This window comes from Phalaenopsis equestris, unplaced genomic scaffold (assembly GCF_001263595.1).
Source record: "Phalaenopsis equestris unplaced genomic scaffold, ASM126359v1 Scaffold000436, whole genome shotgun sequence".
In the NCBI taxonomy this organism is placed as follows: domain Eukaryota; kingdom Viridiplantae; phylum Streptophyta; class Magnoliopsida; order Asparagales; family Orchidaceae; genus Phalaenopsis; species Phalaenopsis equestris.
The window spans coordinates 924383-950197 of record NW_018164877.1 but is presented as its reverse complement, the minus strand read 5'-3'; the positions used below and the strand labels follow the sequence as shown (position 1 = coordinate 950197).

At 36.1% G+C, this 25815-nt stretch overlaps 4 protein-coding genes across 9 annotated transcripts in view; 3 read left to right on the top strand and 1 right to left on the bottom strand.

Moving 5' to 3' along the window:
* LOC110027728 (subtilisin-like protease SBT1.5) overlaps positions 1–1158 on the top strand; it is a gene marked incomplete in the record, with an annotated part of 2679 nt that extends 1521 nt beyond the window's left edge. Inside the window, 2 exon segments of the mRNA XM_020729268.1 lie at positions 9–530; positions 613–1158. Coding sequence (XP_020584927.1) covers positions 9–530; positions 613–981 — 891 coding nt within the window.
* A 2218-nt stretch (positions 1159–3376) lies between these two features.
* Positions 3377–6019, top strand: LOC110027727 (DNA-directed RNA polymerase V subunit 7-like). Of its 2 annotated transcripts, none has more exons than XM_020729266.1 (2): positions 3377–3473; positions 5451–6019. In XM_020729266.1, exon 2 carries the CDS (start codon positions 5461–5463, stop codon positions 5992–5994), a length of 534 nt encoding a protein of 177 aa, XP_020584925.1. In that variant the 5' UTR covers positions 3377–3473; positions 5451–5460; the 3' UTR covers positions 5995–6019. The 2 variants fall into 2 exon arrangements, with proteins under 2 accessions (XP_020584925.1, XP_020584926.1); XM_020729267.1 differs by lacking the exon at positions 3377–3473 and adding an exon at positions 4046–4115.
* Positions 6020–11930: 5911 nt separating this feature from the next.
* On the top strand, positions 11931–12476 carry LOC110027683 (DNA-directed RNA polymerase V subunit 7-like). The gene has a single exon (XM_020729199.1). The coding sequence runs from the start codon at positions 11931–11933 to the stop codon at positions 12474–12476; it is 546 nt and encodes a 181-aa protein (XP_020584858.1).
* An 8291-nt stretch (positions 12477–20767) lies between these two features.
* The window catches only part of LOC110027705 (phospholipase SGR2), an 87410-nt gene continuing 82362 nt past the window's right edge, over positions 20768–25815 (bottom strand). For all 5 annotated transcript variants that reach the window (XM_020729231.1, XM_020729230.1, XM_020729229.1 and 2 more), the window contains 4 exons: positions 25634–25728; positions 22358–22404; positions 21631–21910; positions 20768–21043 (listed from right to left, as the gene is read on the bottom strand). In XM_020729231.1, the coding sequence (XP_020584890.1) occupies positions 21661–21910; positions 22358–22404; positions 25634–25728 (392 nt within the window). In that variant the 3' untranslated portion in view covers positions 20768–21043; positions 21631–21660. The remainder of the gene's footprint in view (positions 21044–21630; positions 21911–22357; positions 22405–25633; positions 25729–25815) is intronic.

The following is a 25815-nucleotide window of genomic DNA, read 5'->3' as shown; positions in this document are numbered from 1 at the left end:
ACGTCGCCTCGACGGCGAATCCGACGGCCACGATTCATTTCAAGGGGACAGTGTACGGTTCATCGCCGGCGCCGGCGGTAGCTGATTTCTCCGGCCGTGGTCCCAGCGCTGTGAATGAGGGAATTTTGAAGCCAGACATTGTTGGTCCAGGAGTCAACGTGGCGGCGGCGTGGCCATTTCCGGTGGGTCCGCCGGCGCTCGATGCCGGAAACATGACTTTGCCGACGTTTAACATGGTGTCGGGGAGTTCGGCAGCGGCGGCGGGGGTGGGCGGGGGGGGGCCAGGTGTGGAGCTATCGCATCCGGATTGGTCGCCGGCGGCGATAAAGTCGGCGATGATGACGACGGCGGACGTGTTGGATCGTGACGGAGGGGTGATTGTCGATGAAACGCTCGGCGAAGCAGGATACTTCGCCGTTGGAGCAGGGCATGTGAATCCTACGAAAGCGGATGATCCGGGACTGGTCTATGATCTTCAACCTGGAGATTACGTGCCGTATCTCTGCGGAATGGGATACACAGATAAGCAGGTATAAAAAAGTTTGGATTTTTAATATGAAATAATGTCAATATTTGTTAAAAAATGTAATTTTGGTTTGATTCTTGGACAAGGTGTCGACCATTACACGACAGACGGTGGAGTGCTCGATGTTCGAGACTATCGTTGCAGAGGAGCTGAACTACCCATCGATCTCAGTGGCGATGGGTTCGAACATGGAGAAAACAGTGATGAGGACTGTGAGGAACATAGGGGAGGAAGAGGCCGTGTATTCGGTGCAAATTAGGGCTCCGGAAGGGGTGGAGGTGACTGTTTATCCGGAGAAGTTAGGGTTTTCAGAGATGAATCAGAGCAGGAGCTTTAATATATATTTCAGCACAGGAAATGTGGGAGAAAGGAGAGGAACGGTGGCGCAAGGGCAGCTCAGGTGGGTTTCCAACAAGCATATTGTGAGGAGTCCTCTCTTGATTTCTTTTGTTTGATTGAGATTATCATGGTTTTGCTTACTATGTGTGTATGTGGGTTTTTATTTTATTTTTATTTATTTTGTTGCTCATTATAATAAAAATGTGTTTTTTATTTTTGTTTCAAGTTGTCAACTTTATTTGAATGCAAGTGTTAATGTGATTTGGACCAATCAAATAAAAGATTTATTACTATTTTGGAGCATTTACATATATACCACTCAATTCCTATCTATTTACATATCTAGCACCTAAAATTTACGTTCTATATTACTACTAACTAAAATTTTCATATCTCGGAATAAATGTCATTATTTTTAACTTAAAAGATAAAAGACATCTTTGAATGCATAATAAGATAGCACGTACATACAAAAAAATAAAAAGTTGGTTGTTAGATATGTAAATAAGTAGGAATTAAGTGTTATGTATGTTAATCTTTCTTTTACTTTTGGGAAATTTAAATACATGTCACTTATGTTACACTTAAACTTTCATATTTAGGCTCTGTTTGACATAGCTTATACATTTGCGGTGGTGTTTTCAGAACGCCGCCCTCGCGTTTGTTTCGCGCGTTCGCTCGACGACGTTCTGAACGCAGCGCCTGCGGATTCATTTTTCTTCATTAACCGGATCGCGGGGCCTCAGTTGCGTTCGACGTTGGCTGTTGGCGTTAGAGCTCGAATTCCTTCTTTTGCCCTTGGTGATCTCTCTCGCGCTCTCCCCTCGCCTCCTCCCTCTCCGATCGAAAGCATCACTCTCTGTTGGCGTTAGGGCTCGATTTCGTTCTTTTTCCCTTTGACATATACTCTCCGGTAAGATCTACGATTATTTGTTGTTGGTTTTTTTTGAGATACGCTCTGGATCTGTGAGTTTTTTCGAGATACGCTCTGGATTCGTGAATTTTTTGGATCGGTGAATTTTTTTCGGTTCTTTCCCATATCTCTACTTCTATTGCTTTGGATTTGTGAGTTTTTTCGGTTCTTCTGCTGAATATCTTCATAGGGTTTCTTCCGGTAGGCTGATAGTCTCTCATATTACACTGACAATAGTCATGCCAGCAGTCACGTGAATCCGATGTTTTCTCCGGCTGATAGTGCAGATGAGGACCGGCGTAGCCAGAGTCTTAAGTTGAATATTTTAATATTTCTCCTTGTTGTCGTACTTGTATTTGTAATTTTTTTAGTTCTCCTAGTACTCATTAGGGTGTGAGAACTGTATGATATCTTTTAGAACTGATCTGTGATTATCGTATGTTTCTGCACTATGTTTCTTTTCTATCAATAAACTATTCTTAATAAGCTGCCCCAAACAGTTTTATCAGACAGGGGCATAAATGTCTTTTAACCACCAATAAGCTAGTCTGAATAAGCTGCCTCAAACAGCAAGTCAGGTTATTCTGATAATCTGCAAATTATCAAATTATCAGAATAATCTGTTTATCAGCAGATTATAAATAATCCACAGCTGCGCCAAACAGAGCCTTAAATGTGCACACAAAAAATTAGGTTTCATGTATCCCGAGACAATCAAATGAACTAAATCAAGGGAAGTATGACGAGACCCTTTATAATAAAAAGCTATAAGGTCTCACGAACCTTGCCGATCAAAATCCACCCAGCCAACTGAAGGGTTGCTAGCAGACCAAAGGGCTGCTGACCAATCGAATGCTAGTTTGACAACCAAAGGGCCATTTAGGCCATCAAGAGAGAGGCATCCACGTCGATCACTTTGAAAGAAACGACCAAACAAAGGTCTAGTACCTCTGATGACCCAACAAGTATCAACACAAAACTCACTCAACAACTCCACAAAAAATCAACAAAAGATCGCCAATGATCAATAATTAGGCAAGTCGACTGGCTGCCTGAAAGCTGACCAAACATCCCACTTGAAAGCCAACTGAAACTAGCTTAGCTTGCTGACCAAAGGACCTATCAACCAAAAAGAACTTGATAGCGAAAAGACCATAATAACCTATACAATTTCTCTAAAGTAGTGGCAAAACATGTACTTATACATTTTGTTCATTTCTCCTATAAATAGGAGGACCAAATCATATATTAGGGGCATTTGAACCCTTCTCTCTAGAACCTTCTTCTTTAATGAGTCTCTCTTCCATAGTTTTTTGATGTTTTATCTCGAAATGCCCCAATTTGGCTTAGAGGGGCAAATCGATGTGCACTCTCTCCCTCTCTCTCTCTCCCTAACTTTCCCTCAAGATTTCTATACTTTCATTCAGTGGTCATGATTCACATGTTAAATTTGGATCCAAGAACATGTATAGTACTTATGCAAAGCTGAATTAAAATATGTATAGTATTATTTTTGTGTGATATCAAAAAAAAAAAGTGCTATAAATGTAAATGTGAAAATTTTGGCGAAACATATGTAAATACACTAATCTTTTTTCGTGCCTTCGCTGCCGGGAACTCCTCCCCTTGAGTAAAACCCTAACGGTAGAACCCACATACTGACCCACGCCTCTCCCCCACGGCCAAGCATTGTCTGTAAGTCCCCTTTCACCAACCATTACTGCATTTGTATCCAAATAAAAAGTTCATTTTTTGTGACTCGGGGCTGAACTTAGTCTGCATTAGATGAATTGCGATATCGGCAAGTGAGGAAAATATTCCTGCTTTTTCCTTTTTTCCGATATTCGTTGTTCTGAATTCGTTTCCCTGTCTGCATTTGATCTCATTCTTTCTAGTTTGATCATACATTGCAATAGTATCCAACTTTATAATTGTTTTTAGCATTTTAAAACGAAAAAAAAAGAGAACTTTGAATTGTTTTCTAGCTCTTAATTGTTCTTTTCTTTTATTGTCGAATCCTGAAAATTTTTAAAGATAGAGGCTTTGACGGCAACCTTGCTCGATCCACTGTTTGTCCGCCCTAACAAGTCTTTAATGCTACTGGTCAAATTCCTCTAAATATTTGCTACGATTGTTGGATTCTTATTGATCAGAATATGGTTGCTGCTTTGTATTTCACCATAGCTGCCTCTATTCTTACCTATGTGCTTAATCCGGATTCATGTGCGGATATGTGGTTCATCATTGAGAAACTACTACACTTTACAAATCGATCATGTGCCATTCGATTGAAAAATGGACTCCAAAATCTCTCAGTGAAGAGTTGTGATTGACCAGGTACGCATGGTGGATTAAACCAAAGTTGATAAAATTGCTGCTTCCAATTCTTACATTGATTTTGAAGATATAGTTTTATTATACTTAATAGTTTGCTTCAAAATTAGTAGGCCTTCACAATCACTTTCCATTAGCTTAGATAACTGAAGAACCTTGCTGTTGAAGTTGCTTTGTGAATTTCAACATTCTACATTGTTTATTCTACGATTGCTTTAATTGTCACTGGAGGAAGGGGCAAGTGTTGCTTTTTTCCATTCTCTTGGTGGTTATGGTCTTGTTAACCAAGATCTAACTTCTAGTGGTGAGAATGTTACGAAAGGACTGTTTACTTGCTGCAAAAGGAGTGCACTATATTTCTTTTGGAGGAGTTTTAGAAATTAGGGTGTTTGGTTGGATGAATTCCATATGTAGAGTAAAATTACAATACATTTGGAATTCATTCTCTAGTTCCATTTCATGTATTTGGAATTCGTTGGATTTGGGTGAATTTCAAATACTTCACTTTGCGTAAAGAGTTGCATTCCATCGTTGCTTGTTGCCACTGCCTTTTACCACCTCAATTTATGGCGGCCTCCTCTACCCGCCCGACATGGCCGCAAGCCATTACCAAGGGTTTGCCGTCGGCAGCCATCGCAAGCCATCACCAACCGTTGCCTCCAACCACTGACCATTATAGCCTACTAACATCTGCCGCCAACCGCGGACCACCACCTGTAACTCATCACCTATCATTCATCGCCCTTCGGCTATCTATTTTACATTAATTTTATTTTTTCTTCAAACCAAATAAGAAATGTTAAATTGTGCATTATTTCACATTGAGCCAAACAAATTCAAAGGATGCCAAATACAATACATTATCTTTACACTTCATTCCATTTTCAACAAACCAAAAGGCTCTTAACTTTAATAGGAGAGGCAAATTGCATTCTTTACCTTTCAAATATCAAATCTATGGATCCAGTTTTTTCTTGAAAGTGGCCAACATATTCTCATTTTTCTGACCGCTTATGGAATCCTCTCCACCATATGACACAAGCTTCTCTCTCCAAATGTTCTTCATATTCATCATCTTTTGCAAATTCTCTTCAATATTCATAAACTCAGCTTTGATAATACAATCCTGTCACGAGCAGGGTATCATTTCAGTCATGTTAAATTTCATAAAATCAACATTCTTTCAATCTGTACCCCATCTCTTCACATATCTAGTTTCTCTTATTTCCATTTCTTCCCTCTAGTCCAGCTTATCCTTATTCGCCTCATCCAAACCTTTATCTACATTCTACACCAGTTCTACTAAATTGTATTCTCACAATTTCACCTTTTTTGCAGATCACGAAAAATGGTTTTCTTGAAGGTGGAATTGAAACGAGACGTAGCAGTCCCTCCTGACCAACTCCATCACACAGGTCTTCTTCTTCGTAAAAATATAATCCTCCGCCTCCTTGACAACATCACTCATCTGAAAGCATCCAAGGAACACGGCTACTACGTCGCAGTCACGACTCTCGACTCCATTGCAGAAGGTCGAATTCACGACCTTACCGGCGAAGTGGTTTTCCCTGTTTCCTTCAGCTGCACCACTGTGAGACCTCACAAGGGTGAGATCTTACATGGCACCATTGATAAGGTTCTGAAGCATGGAATATTTCTGAAATCTGGACCATTGGAGAACATTTTTCTGTCAGCAAAGATGATGAAAGATTACAAATTTAGGATGGAAGAAGAGGCAATGTTTGTGAATGAGAATCTGCAGTCAAAAATGGTGAGAGGGAGTAAGGTGAGGTACAGAGTTCTTGGGATTAAGTGGATTGAATGGGATAGATGTTTTCAGATGCTGGCAACTCTTGCAGGAGATTTCCTTGGACCTATTTGAGTTTAGGAAGATTTACATGCATACCACTCAACTCTTATGTATTTATGTATCAAAGCTTTAATTTTTACATATATGCCATCTTACCCGTGCACGAAAAGCTGTATTTTTGATGTGATATGAAATATTTAGGCGGTATAAGTGTAAAAATCAAAGTTTTTGTGTTGGATATGTAAATAGGTAGGAATTGGGCAGTATGTATGTAATTGCCCCTTGAGTTTACACAATGCCCTGCTGTTGAAATATGTAGATTTCCTAGGAGTGTTTTGTAAATATACTTGTGAAAGGGTTGTCTGCATGAAAAGGTGTTTTTCGCTTTCAGAATTGTATAGTAGTGGAATTTTTTACGTGATAAGATTTGAGTGGCATAAATGTAAAAATTAAAATTTGGGCTTTCAAAATGTAAATACATAGGAATTGGGAGGTATGTATGTAAATGCCCCTTAAATTTGATTAGAATGGATTTTGTAGCTATCAAATTTGCTCTATGATGAGTATAATATATGATTATAAGTAAAATTTATTTTGAACCAATTTTAAATTAAATCTAATTATTTATATACATATCTAAAGCCCAAATTTTAATTTTTACATTTATAACACTCAAATCTTTGGCGGCACATGTAAATTATCCCTATTATTAATTCCTTAAAAGTAAAATACACAGGAAAAATTTAATAAAATGTTAAAAAAAATCATAGTTTAGATATTAGATATGTAAGTACATAATAATAATTTTATTGTATGCATGTAAATTTCTAATTTGTAAATTAAATTTATAAAACCAAAATTTTATAATACTACAGGGGTATTTATGTAATAAATATTAACTAACTAATTTTACAATCAATCTCCCTTATAAAATAATTTAGCTAGAAAATACTAAATAGCTGGTAACTTAAACTAAGTAAAGATTATATAATATTGATTAAAATTATCAATTGGACTAAAAATAAGGATATATTGCATATTTTTTGATTAGTTATAAATTAAAATAATTAATTAAGACTAAATAGTAATAGATCTAATGAATACAACAATTAATTAAGTGAATTAGATGGTACTTAGATTAACCAAATACTGACCAGTTGTTAATAGTAATAAAGACATTCTATTTATTTTGTCTGAAAATTAATTAGTAAATAACTCAGCAGAGAATAATAAATCATAATATTTTATATAATGATATAACTGATTTATAAAATGTGTGGGACAATTGCTGCATTGAATAATAATTAGGATGCTCAAATTTCTCTTAAATTTATGTAATTAAGGATTAATTAAGATAAACAATGTACAGCACCCAATTCTTATGTATTTATAAGTATATTTACCCTTATGACAATTTGATTTCATAAACATATAGATGAAAATGGGCATTTCACTTTTAAAATATTATTAATGTGATATTTTGAATGAGATGCTAAGATTTAGAATGTTATAAATATAAATATAAAAGTTTAGGAGTTCGGTGTGTTAGGTCCGTCATCCGCACTTGCGGACGACGACATGATTGCACCACGCTAACAATAATGTATGTACGTAATATTTTCTCGGCAATGAGTAATGCTGAGCTCACCTAAACCACCCCCATTGCATCGCCATGTGCCATCCCTTAACTGATCTAGAATGGGATTAATTATGTCTATACATTCTCTCCATTTAATTTTTCTTCCTATTTTTCATCCTAATTACAACTTAATTTTTATAGCTTTCTTTCCATTCTAGATTCACATCTCAGGCTATAAATTCTGCATCCTCCCCATGCTCTGTAAATAGTAAAGCCAAACTACTCTTCTCCTGCACTTCTCAAAACTCAGAAATGACAAAAGAAACTTTAAAAAAAAAATGATTTTTTGATTAAAAATCTGTGTTTTCCTCTACCACCGCCATTTTTAAACTTTCAGAAGTTCATGAATCCCTCTTTCTTATGATTTCAGTTCTTCAACACAGTTAATAAAAATGGTATATTTAAAGTTCGAAATGAAACGAAAGGTGGTATTAATCAATCCCTCTCAGCGTCCTCCCAAAGATCTTGCTGTTCGTAAAGCTGTAATGCTCAGCCTCCTCGAAGACCTTACTTGCCGGAAAGCTTCCGAGCAACAAGGCTACTATCTCGCAGTCCACACGCTCGAATCCATAGGAGAAGGAGAAGTTCACAGTCCCACCGGCGATATCATCTTACCCGTAACCTTCACCTGCATCGCCATTAAACCCGTCAAAGGTGACATTTTTATCGGCACCGTTGATAAGGTTCTGAAACAGGGAGCGGTTCTGAAATATGGGCCTATGGAGGACATTCTTCTGTCGGAGAAGGAGATGAAAGGTTATGGATATGACGGCAGGGTGGAAGAGGAGCCGGAGTTTGTGAATGAGAGTCTGCGGTTCAGGATTGGGAGCGGCGGCAGAGTGAGGTTTACGGTTGCTGGGAGCAAGTGGATTGAATCGGAGAGAGTGTTTCAGGTGCAGGCGACTCTTGGAGATGATGGGGTTGATGGTGTCTTTGGACCTGTAGAAATACATGAAGTCTGTATGCCTTCTGTGTTATTGTTAGATATGACTCCCACAGATAAGAGACAGATACTGGAGCTCAACGGAGCTAGCCACGGAGTGGAGCTCGCGAGCGGAAGCATCTGTCTAATCAGGAGAGTTTCATTATGTGGGTTGGGGGTGCAGGGGCAACCGCTCTGTAGTACGGTACATGAGTAATTTTGTAATTACATATTATATGTCAGCGTTATATATATACATGTCTTATTTGTAACCCTAGGGATCTCGTACTCTTTTTTTTCTGAATTGAAAGAAAAGCCACTGCTCTACTCCGTAGGACGTAGACATCTTTACGGAACCTCGTTAATAGCGTAGACATTCTTTACGGAACCTCGTTAAATCTATGCGTTTCTTTCTAGATTTGTGTCGATTCTTGCGTTTTTTTGCCCCAAAATTCTCAACAGTTTTGTATAGGGTATTTATAAATATACCACCAAATTCTTATGTATTTATATATTTAATACCTCAATTTTACTTTTGATTTAAAGATTGAAATTTTAAATATGATGCTGAGTTGCTGACCAGATGTAACACATGAAAGTCTTAAATTTTTAAATTAAAAATATGCAATTAAAGTGATACAATAATTGAGAAGTAACTCTTTAATTATTATGCAACTAATACATGCAAAGAGATTAATGAATTTAATGGAATCAAAATTAACCCTAAATGTTTTTAGTATGTATTAGTTAATATTTAATTATAATTAAGGAGAGATGTCATCAATCAAGGGAGGTGCACTCCAACCTTGTCATTGAGGCAAACACATAGGTGGCTTTAGTGAATTGCATGGTAATGTTCACTTGGGGCCAATTGATAAGCCATTAGATTTGTGTCGTCAGGTTGTGGTGAGGTGGCGATAAGTGCACCTACGTGGATTTGGCTCAAATTTGACTCGTAGATTAAATTTGTGAGTTGATGAGTCTGACTCCGTCTAGTCATGAATTGGCTCATGCAATCTTCATGTTCATGTTCATAGTTGAAAATGAGATGTGTTCAACATCTCATTTGCTCATCTGGACCTCATGCAATCTTCATGTTCATAGCATTATTGATTGGTCTATCAATAATTGGTAAACTTTTTAAAGCAATGTTTATTAAAATTTGGGGATTTTTACATACATAGCACCCAATTCTTATGTATTTACGTATCTCACACCCAAACTTTGATTAATGGTCTGTTTGGGGCAGCTGCAGCTTATTGAATAATCTGCTAATAAGTTGATTAAAAATAATCTGCTGATAAGTTATGTGAGTTAGCTATTACAAAATTTTATTTTTTTGGAAAAGTCAGACCGTTGCCAGAAAGTTGTCACCGCACCTAACTTCGATAGGTGCAATGTTAAAACGCTGTTTTCAGCTTTTTCAAAACGCATAAGCCGCCTAAACACAATTTACCCAAACATGCGAGGTGCATTTTCAAAACGCCACCACACCAAATAAACTGCCCCAAACGGGCCCTAAGTTTGAGATAGGAAAATGCTACTAATTGGGTGCTATGCATGTAAATTTTCCTAATATTTATAAAAAATAAATAGAATTTTAATAATAGAGCACGAGTCACCTCTGATGGGTCATGGATTCAAATTCTAAGAGTTAGGCATTTTCTCTGATTTTAATTTAAAGTTAAATATATTTTATATTTTAATATTTCATTATTATAAAGAGAATATATTTCGTAAGTAATAATAATAAATGATGCTAATTTTTTTTTATTTGTGAATTAGTAGAATTTTTAAAAAATAAATTTATGGATAACTAAATTAATTTATTTCTTATTGAAAAGCAATTTTCCCAATTTCAACTTTCTACCGTTTATGATATAATCCTTAACAATTGAGTTGGAACTAACTAAATAGCTATTAACTTAAAAATAAGTAAAAAAAACACAAATTAGTTAATTTAATATCAAATAATAATGACGTAAAAATTGATTAAAATAATCAACAAGGACAATAACAACATGCCTTTATTCCACAAGTGGGGTTGGCTATATGAATCCTTTTTCTCCATCGAGTTCTATTGAGTGTCATATTTTCATTTAATTCTAATAAATACTTGTTTTTTTAGGACTACCACTACCTATTTTAACACGAGTCAAATCTAAAACATCAGCTCTCCTAATTAGGTCAGTGGATGGTCGACGTTTAATGTGAAAAAATCATCTAAGAAGACTCTCTAATCTTGTCTGTCACTAAAGCTACATCAATCTTTTCACGGATACATTTGTTTCGTATTTTGTCTCTAAGTGTAAAGCCACTCATCCATCTAAGCATTCACATCTCAACAACACCTAGATCTATGCTTCTCTGTTATAGGCCAACATTTTGTGCCATAAAACATTAAAGGTCACGCTACCATCTTATAAATTTTCTTGTTAAGTCCAAGCAATACTTTTTTATCAAACAATAGGCCTTATGCATTCGTCCACTTCAACCATCCAAAGTGAATTCTACTAATAGCATTTCCATCTATTTCTCCATCACTTTGAATAATAGATCCGATATAACTAAAGCGTCTGATCCTTTTAATGACTCGATCATTCATTGTTATAACTCCGCCACTAAATCTACTACTACTAAAAGACATTCCATGTATTTAGTTTTAAAACTGTCTAAACAAAATCATTTAGACTCTAAAGTTGATCTCCATAATTCATGTTTTTCATGAACTCTTTATCTACTCTTATTCACAAGAAGGATATTATTAGTGAAAAGCAAATAAATTGCATATCATCCATTAGCATAATCAAATAGCCAAAAAAAATTAGGATAACTTGCATATTATTTATTAGTTAACAATTCAAATAATGAATCTGACAAATCAACAATAGATTAACTAAATTAAAAATTAATAAAAAAAATTAAAAATAATTAAAATAACTAAATACTGATAAGTAATTAAAGTAATAAGACCTCCATACTTCTGCAGCCATTGCATTGCTATGTGCAATCCCCTAACTGATCTGGAAAGGGATTATTTCTGCATTCATATCCAATTTATTTTCCTTCCCAATTTTCTTTCCTCTTATTAGGCGAATTATACCCTAATATTTATAGCTTTCTTTCTATTTACAGATTCACATATTAGGCTATATATTGTGAATTATTTCTATTATTTGAGGATAAGAAAGCTGAATTATTTGTCTCCTATGTTTTTCGATACTCTTCGATGGCCCCCTCAGGTTATGGATCGATACTCTTCGTCACGAATATGATTGTTCATTATTGCCTTATGGTAGCAAGTTAATGGTAGGTCATGAGGCATCACTTTTGTTGATTTTAATAGTCATTACCAACTATATATATATATATATATAAAGAAGCGTCCGTTATGGATATGGTAGCTTGCTATTCTAATTATTTGGGCAATTCAGCAGAACAAAAAAAATGGTGTTTTTGGAGCTTGAAATGAAAGGAAAAGTGCCCTTCCATCCTGACCAGCTTGATTCCAGAGGTTGTCTTCTTCCCAGCAAAGCTGCAAACCTCCACCTTCTCGCCGGCCTCATCGGCAAGAAAGCATCGAAGAAACACGGCTACTATGTCGCAGCCACCATTCACGACTCCACGGATGAAGGAGAAGCTGGCGAGCTTAACGGCGAAGCCATCATCTTCACAGTATCCTTCAGCTGCACTGCCGTGAAACCCCGCAAGGGCGAGATCTTAATTGGCTTCGTGGACAGGGTTGTGAAGCACGGCATATTTCTCAAAGTTGAGCCGATTGAAAGCATTTTTCTCCCAGAAAAGATGATGGAAGACTACAAATTTGTCATGGAAGAAGAGGGAATGTTTGTGAATGAGTGTTTGGAGTCAATAATGGTGAAGGGAACTAAGGTGAGGTTTAGGGTTGATGCAATCAGGTGGATTGAGTGGGATAGAGAGTTTCATGTAATGGCAACAATTAGAGGGGATTTCCTTGGACCTATATCTATTTAACTTCACTTTGTACAATGCCACAATTGTTCCAATTTTCACAATAAAGCTAACATCATAATGATATCTTTAACCATTGTAGATATTAAAGCTCATTTGCCAATATCTTCTATTCGCAGATATATCGGAGTTATCAAAATGTAAAACGTAATGCAATGCGTTTATTTTTGATTCAAAACAGAGCAGAGAGCAAAGCATGTTGCTTTTATAAACCAAAATGCTAATAGGTATACAAAACTATTAATGTATAAATGAATTTATTAAAGATTATAAAATATAAAGCATGTGTTAATAGTTGATTTGACATAATACATGACTTGAAAAAAATATTCATGGTAAATCTGCACATTAAAATTTCAAACAATATCTAATATATTGCAATAATAAAAAAATTAAAAATTGCAAGAAAATCATACAAATTGACTATAGTGTTTCAAAACGCGCCTCAATAAAGCAAAACGGGGGTCACATACTTTGCTTCGCTTTACTCATGATACACACTTCTAAAAATATTGGGCAAACAATGTACTTTTCACTTCAAAGAAATTAATTTGAGCCACTGGTAGGAGATTTGCTTATGGTCTATGTTGAACAAATACAAACATATGGACACCAACACGACATGAACACATGACACACGACATGAACACATGACACTTCTATCATTAAATATATAGGACCCAGAAATGCATAAAAAAAAAATATTATAATTAAATATCTATGTTATTAAGAATAATAAAAAATAAAAAATTTAATAGCAGCACTTTTCAAAAACTATCATGTTCATAACAACATGATAGTTTTAATAGCAGACGAGTGATTGACAAACTGCTTAATCGAGTGATTGATGAATGTTTAAATATATTTTTTGAAAAAAGTAATTAACTAATCTAAAACACCCCCTCATTTTTTTTTTATTTCAATACTATTTAAATCAGACAAGTTAGGGATATATCCAGAGAATGCCAGTTCGAGAATTGTCTGAGACTGATGGTTCCCTCGTTAGAACTATTCGTGTATCATAACATACAGTCATTAAAAAAAAAATTATGTGAAAACATTAGGTAAGAAATGACTTTAAAATTAATATAAATAAATTCTTCATATATGTATATATAAATATAAAACAGCAATTTTAAAATAAAACTAATACTTTTCTAACTTATCCTTACACAATTTATGTGAAAAATCTTCGAATCATTTAATCTTGATGGGTCACCCAAATGCGGTGTTTAGCTCAGAACCAAACATAATAGATCAAACCTACATGAACACGCAACTTTATTACATCAATAAATCAACATACACGTGAAAACTTGGACTCAATTTTTTGATCAGCTCTTTCTTTTAAAAGAATATTTTGGGCAAATGTCAACGGTAAATTTAATATCCCAGTCATGTTAGTAACAAATAATCCGAATGACATTTTACTCCGGCCTAAGCAAATTTCTTCTAAGTTTAAATGCTTTAAATTCAACATATTGATCTTTGAAACGCCACCAGTAAATTTTCATCATGCACGAATCTTGAGGCATAACAAAAATCTTAAGATGATATTTTAAGTAAGAAATGTTTAAAGCTGCGTTTGGCGCAGCGGAAAGGATGCGGCGTGGTGCCGCGCCGCTTAAATTTACCGTTTGGGGCGGCTGTGCCTTTGCAGCGGGCCGCAATTTGTCCCGAAAGCGGAACACCAACATCAACCTGCGGCTCGGCTTCCTCATTCGGCTTTTTACGCTATTACCCTACCCGAAAATATTTCGCCAGGGCGAGCAGGTGACGAGTGGAGCAGGTCGGGGGGTTGGGGGGGGGGCTCTGCTGGGGACTTCCAGAGTTCATAACAATGTTGAAATAGGCATGAAAGCAGCTGAGATGCTGCTCATGCTAAAATCAGAGATGTCCGGAACACGTGATCCTCGCCAATATTTATGCTTCAGCTGGAATGTGGAATGTTGTCAGCATGAGAAAACTGATGAAGGAAACCATGGTGAAGAAGGAACCTGGGGTGAGTTGGATTGAACTGAAAGACAAAGTTCACACATTTTTTGTTGGAGTCTAGAAGATAACAGCATTCGTTTGATGCTAATTATCATGGAATTTTTTTTTATGAATTTTTTTTTCAAGATTTATAGTTAATTATTGGAATTTCCTTCTTAGATCTCTACATCCTTCTTAGATCTCTACAGACACTTTTGTTAAATATTTTGAAGACTTTTAACATTTACAGATTTGTATCTATTTACACATCCTTTTAATTCTTAGAAGTTTTGGTTTGGATTTATCATTATTTTGAATTTCTGCTTTAGAATTATTAAATAAATGAGTGTCACAGTTCTGTTACAAACAAATTTACTGAACAGAGGTAGAACGGATAATTTTCCAGAAACAGCTGCTCCGCAGTTATTTTCACACAACTGTAACAAACATGTTGTCAATTTCCCTGCAACAACTTCCTGAGATAGTACAGCTGCGCTGCAGCTGAAAATCTGAGAAGCTGCAGCTGCGCCAAACAAAACCTAAATCTTGATAAAAAGTCACCATGAGCTTCGATTTCAGCAAACTTATAGTCAAACTGACCGACTCAATGAGACAGACCTAATGATATCATAGTCAGTCAAATCCGAGTCAAATTAAGCCTGGATCAAGTCATTAAACCACTTTTAAAAGATTTTCAAACTCATTTGGAAAGGTCAAACTAATGTCAAATCAGACAAATTCATAGTCAAAGCAAGTGTCTCGACAAGACGAATCCAATGAGCTTAAGATCACTAAATCCAACATCTTAAGACATCCAAATGTCTATTAAACACGACCTGATTGAAGGAAGCTATCCAGACCACCCGATCAAAATGATTCGTATTTCTGCATTATATACACCCAAAATAGTATAAATATTATTGCGTACGGACACCACACACAAATTTGGTGCGGTGTCCGATCATGACCACTGAAATATATTTTTTTATTTTTTTTATTGTTAGAGTGAGACACTCTAATTTTTCCACGGTCCTGATCTGACACCGCACTCAAAATTGAGTGCGGTGTCCGCACGCAATAATTTTTCCCTCTCATGAAAGGAGCTTAAGGCTCTGTTTGGCGCAGTTGCAGCTTCCCAGTTTTTCAGCTGCAGTTGCGCTGCCCCAGGAAGCTGCTGCGGGGAAGCTGACTATCTGTTTAGTGCAATTGTTTTTGGAAAAATGAACATTCTGCCTTTGTTTGTTAAAACTGTTTAAAAGAGGACTGTAATTGTGAAATTTTTGAAACTCCAGCACCAAATTATGACCAGCTTTTAACACAAATTTTTGAGTCCAGCTTGTTAAAGTTCATCCCAAACAAAAAAGCTTTTCTTATTGCTGTTATACAACGTAAATATACAGAATGCTCAAAATACATTGCGTATATATCCGGATATCAAAATTTAATGCAATATTCTAACAGAGTATGAACAAATAAAATGAGATAACGACATCTGCATGCATTCAGATTTCCCCAACTCCACCGACATAAAAATAAATAGAATGCGCAAAAAAACAGAAGATATAGATGATAGTCAAAGGCCATTTTCATTGTGACAATTACCCAAAATACCATTTACATACATGCCACTCAATTCTGAAGTATTTACATATCTAATACATACTCGATTGATTTGGTTTAGATTCATAAACGCATTCATTTATATGCCCCTAGCTTTAGTTTTTTTAAAATTCGTTCAACTATGAAGTAGTACCATAGAATTAACCAAAAAGCTGAACTCCAATGGCATGCATCAGCAGTTGTATGTATGTAAATGCAGTGGTAATTAACCAAAAATTCGTTAAAACTGCACCTTTTTTCATTAAAACAAACATTAATTAACAAGTGGCAAGTTACAAATATAGCAATATATATACACTTTCATTCAATATGTCATATAATCTTTTTCTTCCATTTCCCCAGACTGCTCTATGTTTCGGTCTACCAGTAGCTCACGGAAAGGGACTTATGAGATGGGACAATTAATGATACATGTTTTATATATCTTTATATGTATATAAATATGAATAATTATATAACGTTATATATAATTTTCTTAAAGCACATCACCACATAATAATTGATGCTTGTCTTTCTACTTTCCCCTAATGCTGCTATAGCGCATGAACAAAAAAATTAAATAAAATTTTTTTGTTTAATTAAAACTGATATTAATTCCAGAATAAAATTTCTCATCTTAACATTAATTATATATATTAAAATGATAATTTTGAAGAGCAGACTACAATACAATGATTTATGATGATGTTTAAAATAGCTAAACATTTACAAAACTGGCACCTATCCTCAATCATTTCTCACAATCTTACTCAACTGTCAAAGGAACTTACTGGTATGGTTCATCTTATGACTGCAACATTTTTAATCTTATGACTGCTCACCAAGTAGTAGCAACCCAAAACAACATCAAAAAGGTAGAATATAAATGATTCTGCTTCATCACAAATTTCAACATAAAAATCATCTTTCTAATCAGATTTTAAATCATCCTTGCAACTGAATTCATTCAAATTATTACCAAATTCTTACTTTTTAAAGTCTCATGAGCTAAGTGGGGAGCACATTCTCCAAATTGTAAAGAACTAAGGAGCATGAAGTTTCAGTTCAGATTAATAGAGAGCTCAAAACAACTAATCAGAGAAAGCTGCGCTCCTTCCATCCCACAACCAAACTTCATCTACAGCTTCACAGGTCACTAACCATTTAATTAAACAAAATGTAGCAATTAATACATTAAACACCAAAGTTGGCAACTTAAGCAACAACAAATTTAAGCAGGTCTGTACAACATTTATTACTTCAATATCCTCACACTCAAACTTACCCGGGAGAGTGAACATGCCCTCCAACGATGGAAACACATAAACCTTGTAATTCCCATGGAATTTACAATCAAGTCGCTTTGCTTTTGGCATGTTACAAAGGTACAGCAACTTGAGGTGGGGAAGCTGCCCAAAAGGTTTAAGATTTTCAAGCAAACAAACTCTTTAAATTTTTGTATGGTTTAAGATTTTCAAGCAAATTCACATCTAACTCAGATTTAACAATGTTCCGTGGGCTTCCAACTCCCTTGTCTGACTTCCATTCATTAACAGTTTTGCGTAGATTTTTGTATGGTTTAAGAATTTAAGATTCTATTTGCATCCATAGTAATGAGTATCCCTAAATGTTTCCCCTAAATAATTATCAGTTAGATGAGAGTTTGAGACAATAAAAAAAAGAAATGTTTGCAAATAATTAGAAATATACAACGGAGTTCACGAGTACAACTCTAGAAATAAAAAGAATAGATAATGTAGTGAAATTGTTCTAGTGATGACAAATATAAAACATCTCAAACGTTCAAATGATCATAAAAACGCCGAATATAAGTCACTCTGCTGGCGACAGGTATCTGCACAAAAATATCTCTATAGACCGGGTCCTCCATCAATTATGCTGCGAACAGATACAACTCTTCATCCGCATAAATTTCGGTTGTAGCACTTAGGATTTGAAGTGCCTCCGTGATAGTGCTTGAATGAGAAGCCTAACATTCTGCTTTGAAACAAGAAACCTCCTCAGATAGCTCGTTTCTGAGGGAAGATGCACCACATTTTCTTTTATCAACAACCTCGAACGTTTGGAACGGAAAATGGGTTCATATTCGTTCTGATTCGGGCTGGAGATGTCAATGAAATCAACTGAACCTCTAGGGGTTCCCAAATTCACAGCATTGCCAGTGAACCCTGTCTCGCTTGGGCTACATGCATAGTTCCCCGTTGCAACCACTCCCCCAAACATGCGATCGAGTTTCTTCTCCAATTCAGGCTCAATTCTAGAAAACTTAAACTTCTTCGCAGCAGACACCATCTACACAAAAATTGATGAACACCTAATTAGAATAAACTATAAAGTTACAAAATAAACAAGTTTACAAACAAAGCTCACCACAAGTCTTTCAGCCCACCATTCCTCAGGTGCATCAATTGTTCGTTTCACTGCATCATCAATTGTTCGTTTCACTGCATCCCAACCAAGACCGGTAGAACCCATTTTCAATTCCTTTCAAATTTTTCATTCCTTTTTCATTTGGTCTCACTTATTCTTCATTTGCACCCTGTCGTATTCCCTGCCTATACATTCCTTGAAATTTTTTATAATATTTTGCCACCATTCTTTATGGAAAATAGGTCGTAGGCCTAATCTCTTTAAGACAAAGATCACAAAATATTATTTTCGTGACTTTTTCACACAATGCGGGTGTAGCAACCTCTTTAGGCTCATTATCCATGTTATTACTATAACAAAACAAAGTCATGAAACACAAGAGTAAAATTAATGTTAGGGATCGATTATAGAGACTTGCACTGCAAAATTATTTGCGAATGGTTATAGAATTGGGGAGTTGGAACATATGAGCGAGATGCACAAATTAAAAATACATTTTCTAAAAAATATGAAGGATGCTAGAGAAGCTTGCATTGCAAAATTATTTGAGAGAAGAAAACTCGCAGATCTATTCTTGAATTGGGGCAAAACTGTTAATGAATGAAAATCAAACAAGAGAGTTGGAAGCCTACGGAACAAATCTGTTAAACCTTTTAATTCCACTGGAATTTACAATCAAGCACCTGTTCAAAGTGATGTACTCCAGATTAGAGATCAAATCTGCATCGTACATCCAGTTTGCAGAGCAGAAAATAAATGAGTAGCCCCTCCAATGATGGAAATCAAATCTGCATTGTATATCCATTTTGCAGAGCTTACACGCTTGTAAAAAAATATGGACGAACTCTTTAAAGTTTTGTATGATTTAAGATTTTCAAGCAGATCGAAAATAAGTGAAGGCGAGAAGAGATCGAAAAAAAGTGAAGAGAATGGCTTTAGGATTACCTGGTCGAAAGCGAGAGGCGATAGGGCACGGTCCTGGTCGAAGGCGAGAGGCGAGACGACGCGGAAAGAAGAACTCTAGGGCAGAGGCAGATGTCGAAGGCGAGAGGCGAGATGTCGAGCGGGAAGAAAAACGCTAGGGCAGAGGCAGTTGTCGAAGGCGAGAGGCGAGACGGCGCGGGAAGAAGAACGCTAGGGCAGAGGCGACAATTTGGAATATTTATCGGGTGAAAGATGGGGCTGCAGGGTCGATCCCGCGGCCCGCTTTCCCCCCGCTTTGACGTCCATATGCCGCGAGGCCGGGAGCCAAATAGTAACTTTTTGCTGTTTGGGGCCGCGCCGCGTGAAAAAGCGGCCCCAAACAAAGCCTAAGCCTAGAGAGAGAGTATGAGGCCTTGAGGAGGAGCTGCAGCTCAACGTCACCGCCGACTGTCGTCGACCACAGCCAATTTTCGTCGATCGCAGTTGACCTCCTCCAAACGGCCGTCGACCACCGCCGACCACCGTCGCTATTGACCGCCACCACCAATCATCGTCAATCAATAGTGGATCTTCACAGCTTGGTCAGACTCCATGGTTTTTCCCTTTACGCGTTTTCCACGTAGAAACTTTTGGAGCTGTCACTATTTGTTTCTCTTTTATCTGTGTGTGCTGAATTCTCATACAACGCTAGGACAATAATTTGTTATTCTACTGTAGCGATATAGAGCACAAGCCAAAACAAAATATTGTCAAATGACCAAACACAAACACAAATGAGATTAAGGTGGCACTTGGTTGTAACATGGATTTACATTGAATAGGATTTATCAAATTCAATAAATTCGATTGCCATGTCGACGTTGACGAACATTACAACCCGTAATCTACCTATCAATCAAATTTATTAAATCCGAATCCAAATTTACATTGCAAAAGAGACGGAAAGTGAGGTTTACAGACAAAAAGTGAGATTTAGAGACGAAATTTGGAAAACATTCATTTAATGGAGCATTGGATTTAATTTTCAATTTTTTTTTGTTTGGCTAAAGTTAAATTCATGACTAAATCTTATTAAAAATAGGCTACCAAACATCCCCTAAGATTGGTTTACTGAACATTTGACCAAAAGATGGGTTTAAGCAATCTTGTTTAGCTCGAGTTTATATAAACCAAAGCTACAACTTATTTGACGCATTCTCGAGCTGAGTCACGCATAACTATGTACCGAGCGATCTCATTTTTAAGCTTGCTATGTTCAACTAGAGCACAATCTAAAACTTCAATTATGTTCCCATTCAATCTGGAGTCTCCAAACCCAATTAAACCAATTCAACCTCACACATGCAACTTTTAAAGTCAACTTTATATCCAACTCAAACAAAGCTAACTGAAAGTTTCAGAGAATGAATTCTTTGTTAGTTTCTTTAGTATTCAGAGTGGATATCTATAAATACTTACAGTAGTTTACATGAAGGGTTCAATGTGGATATTTGTTATTAACTATAATAAAGAATATACAAATACAACCCATTTGCTTCACCACTCACTTCCATGTTACAAAACACAGAAAGTTAATCTTAATGCACGCAAATGACTTGAACAGCGGATCACATACCTCTCTTGAGTGATTTTTTGATAATATGTAGATGGCGAGAATATCACAGAACAGCGGATTACATGCCCTGCACAAGTTTGCCATTATCAGCCCCTCAATTATGTCAATATTAAAATTGTTGTTACTTTAGCCGATTGGCAACATGATAAACACAGAAGTAGAAAAAAGAAGTTTAGGCAAGAGGGCTGTAAATGACCAAAGTCGAGCTCGAGTCACTCTTAGTTCGAGCTTGAGCTCGATTAATTAATCAAGTTTGAGCTTAATTCTACAAGTTCGAGCTGGCTTACGAGCCTACTTTTTTTTTTCTATAAGAGAAATAACAATATTAATACAAATTAATGTTATAATAAAATAATAAATAAAATTAGCAATTAAAAGATAGAAAATGCAAAATCACTTACTGTAAAATATAAAATAATATTTTTAAATTTTTTTTAATAATTTAAAGATAAAATTTTGAATAATAATATATTTTGAGGACATTTAACATTAATTATTTTTGAAAAAAGCTAGCCACATGGTAACCAGCAGAGTCAGGGCTTGGCTTGAGCTTGGCTCGTTACCTCATCAAGCCGAGCTGGAGGTGCTCACGAATCGACTTGGCTCAATTACACCCCTAGCAAGGATGAAGAGGCAAAGAGGAAAAGTACTCACTGGGACGAGTTCGCGATACAATACATGCATTTACCCGTCCGCTTCTGAAGGGTATGGCATAGCTTTATCTGATTTCTTACAAAAATCTCTGAACCATAAAGGATCTGAAAATGTCAAAGAAAAATCTTCATCGAGAAAATCCTTCTCGTAGAAAGGAGTTTCTTCTCCATTGCTAATATGCGAACTGCCAGTACTCGTTTCTTCATGAAGGGATTCAGGAATATCACGGTACAGGTGTTTAAGAATGAAAAGAACAGTGTCAGGATCACGCCAATAATTTCTGCAGGTTATATGATGTATTTTATGTCAGCCGGATGCCAAAAGATTCAAAATTACTCTGATATACCAATTTTGTGCAAGGGACATTCATATACATGCCACCCAATTCTTGTATATTCACATATCTAAAACCTAAGCACTATTTTTTTACATTTAAACCATCCGAATCTTTCATATTATGTCAAATACCACCTTTCTAACTTTTAAAAAATAAAATACACCTTTTCATGCATAGGTAAGATGGCATTTATGTAAAAATTGAAATTTAGGTGTTAGATATTTAAATAAGTAGGAATTGAGTGGTATATATGTAAATCTTCCATTGTGAAAACAAGCCTAGAAAGAGATTCATGTCAGACGATTTCACAGATCATACCGACATCCTATCATGACAAAATAAAAATTGAAGTTTAGAATGGTAAAAAAAAGTTTGTATAAAATGTCTTACGTGTGGGACCCAAGAGCTAATATGTATGGGTGCTGAAATGTTTTACTCTGCAAAATTTAAAAGGCAAATTACTGAAATGACAATTAACAGGAATGCTGAGCAGCGTAAAAAAGATGAGCAGCTTGAAAAAAAAAAATCTAATAAATTAAACTGGCAAAATCCGCTTACAGAAGAAATCGGCAAGAGATAGACCAATAACAAAGGCCGTTGCCATTGACAAGCCAATCTTTCTTAAATTTTCTTTCATTGACCAGCGTTCCAATCAATTAACATTCCCACAATTTACTAAATAATGGGCATTCTTTGTAAGAATTTATTTAGCTTTAAGTATTCCGATGGGGGTTTTTAATTGTAGTTATTTTTAGATGCTGAGCCTTAATTTGTCTGGCACATCTCAATACATTATTTTCTCTTGATACATCTCGTTTAATGATGTAATCGCCTTCGTTCTATACTATTTTCAATAGCCCTTACCATGCTGCATCTTTGAAACTTGACTGAGATTTTTTTTAAGGCCGATTTTGACAGCTAGGATAAATATTTACATAAGATTAAACTGGTTTAGAAAAGCTAAACTTCGTGCTCACCTGAGGGTGGGTGCAATTGGTCAAAGTTCAAAGAAATGTATCTTTTATTGATGATTTTTTTCTTTCAAATCTATCTTTTGGATATAATTAAAAATTTACATCGATTTCAAACCCAGTTTCCTTAAAATTTCACAAAAATGATGACGTCATTTTCAAACTAAAAAATGAGTACAAAATAGCTGCTTTCTGAGTCATATTTTCTAACTAAACACAACCAAACTCGTGCTTATCTTTAAAATCATAATAGCTATTAATATTGAGTATCATGTTTATATGTTCAGTTAGGGCTAGCACATTCTACATAAGTAGAGAACATTAATGCAGGTAACTCATACCGGAACTAGTAGGAAAATAGTATAAACACAAAAGCAAATTTTTATTAATATAGAAATTGGGTTACAACACGACCCAATTAGAAAGGTACTACAATAATACACTAATTTCCTGTTAGGACTATAGGAAGAGATCTGAAGGCAGTGGTAGCAGCGACAGGTTGATAGGGAGAGATGGAAAGGCCGGGTGATTGTTTGCGGTGGGTTGGGATAGGGTTTGGTTGGTTGTAGGCAAGCTGGACAGCACTGTTGTGGAGGGAGAAAAGGGGATGGCGGAGAAGTGAAGGGACATGGGGTGGTCAGCGGCTAGGGGAGAGGAAGAAGAAGGGTCGGAGAGAAGAAGTAGAGGAGATGGGAAGGATACAACATCACCTCAGAGCAGGATACAACCCAAGCACCACCTATAGTCGGATAACCCTAGCAGGGGGAAAAAGACTCCATACAGAAGATTTGAGGATAAGACAACCAGAACTAACTCCTACACACAGAGGACAACAATTTATAGACTCCCAAGAAACTTTTACACAAAAGGAAAGGGTGGGAAAGACAAGAAGAATCTAGAAAACTTCCTATTTTCATTTCACATCCTCCCTCCCCGACTCGCTGCCTTCTTCCAGCGCAGCACTTGCTGAGGCTGCTGGTCCCCTGTATCTCTTCTAGCCAGCCCGTACTACTCCCTATTCCCGCCCATCCCACAACTTTTGTTCCTTCCTTTGCCCGCTTAATTGCTACAGCCCACTCTCCCGTGACCTCGCTGCAGCCCCTCTCCCGTAATCTTGATGCCGTTCCTCCCTCTCACATGCTTTCCTCCTCTTCCATGATATTACTGTCGTTCCTCCTCTCCCGTAACCTTCCTGTGGTTTCCATCCTCTCCCGCGATCACCTTGCTACAGTTTCCTCCCTAGCTGCACAGACCCCTCCCCATACCCCTTGCTTCCCTATCCTTCACATCACCCTTGCCTCCTACCCTTCCAGCCACAACCATCAATCAGGCAACATCACAATCAGTCCACCCTCACTGTTGTCCAGCATCAGCTCCACCTCCGCCGCCCACACCCTATTATGTTTGTGTTCTTATTTTCCTATTTGAAGTGTCGTGTCTCTAACCTTCTTTTTTATTCAAGAAATAATGTTTCTATTTTCCGTTTGGTTTGGGTTAGATCCGGCATCACTATATATAGACGCTTTAATGGGAAAATATACATTTTCATATAACATTTCATTAGCAGTTAAAATTATTCACCATAAACCTCACCTATAAAACTAGGTATGCCAACATTCATATAATTTCAATATGATTTTATCAGGTATCAAGCAAAAAAATAACATTCAAATGGATAATCTAAATAATGAATTTCAACAGAGATCACCACGTAGTAGTTCAAAAAAAATGAAAATTTTGGGGGCATGTGCAACAAGACCTCTTGAACAATTTCAATAGATTTCATATAAAAAAAATGTAAAAATAATGCTTATACAAAGGGGCATACAAAGCCTATGTTTCTTCCTTGAATTCGATCAACAGTCAAATATTTATAAAACATAATCAAGGAGATCAAGTAGCTAACCGAGAAATAGTAGGGCTAGGAAAAAGCCCTAGACAAACACTATGCATTTGCCTATCACTAAAAGAAAGCTCCATCACAACCATGACTCCGCTAATGCAGAACTACAAAAATATAGGGAGAAATAGCCTATTTATAGCATTTAAATATTTAATGAAAACAGAAATGCATCATAAAGGTAAAATCGCTCAGATAATTTGCTGTTACTAATAAAACATTAGCTGGTTAAATGCAGCACAAAAAAAGAGAGATAATTTATGCATTATTATGCATACTATATATTCTTTGGGATAAATGCTTAAAAAGTGCCACTTTCAAAAGGTTGATTTTGTCACTTGTCGAATATAAAAAAAATTCTGTTTAAACATCTATTAGAATCATATCATTCAAGGCCTGGAACTAACAAAGTAGTAAGCAATGCAACAGAAAATCGACCTTGTCTTGCACATCTTATAGCAGAAACAAACAAAGTTTTTATTGACATAACAGTTTAATTAGAAAATTAAATTTTAGTCTATTGGTCTTAAAAAAAAGAAAGATTTATTTACATTACTACTCAATTCTTAAGAAATAACATATCAACAGCTAAACTTCAATTTTACATATATGCTATCTTACCTATGCATTAAATGGTGTATTTCACTTTTTTAGAAGCTAAAATAGTGGTATTTTTATATATATAAAAGATTTGGTTGGAATGTAAAAAACTATAGTTTAGGTGTTAGATATGTTAATAGATAAGAATTGGGTCGTATGTATGTAAAGGTGTAGTTCACCATTCTAGAAACTAACCTGAAGGACGTGGTCAATTCTACCATTCGTGTGTCCAATCAGTCTTTCAATCATGGCGGCGCCATATGATTGTTCTTTTTCTTGATTATCTTCAACTGCTTGTAGTGCATGTAGAGTACCATGAGAAAATTTCAAACAATGAAAGAAACAAAATGAACAATAGTAACGAAATGAAAACACAA

Excerpts from the sequence above, each read along its gene's own strand:
- LOC110027683 (XM_020729199.1), top strand. The coding sequence starts at position 11,931 with ATGGTGTTTTTGGAGCTTGAAATGAAAGGAAAAGTGCCCTTCCATCCT.
- LOC110027727 (XM_020729266.1), top strand. The coding sequence starts at position 5,461 with ATGGTTTTCTTGAAGGTGGAATTGAAACGAGACGTAGCAGTCCCTCCT.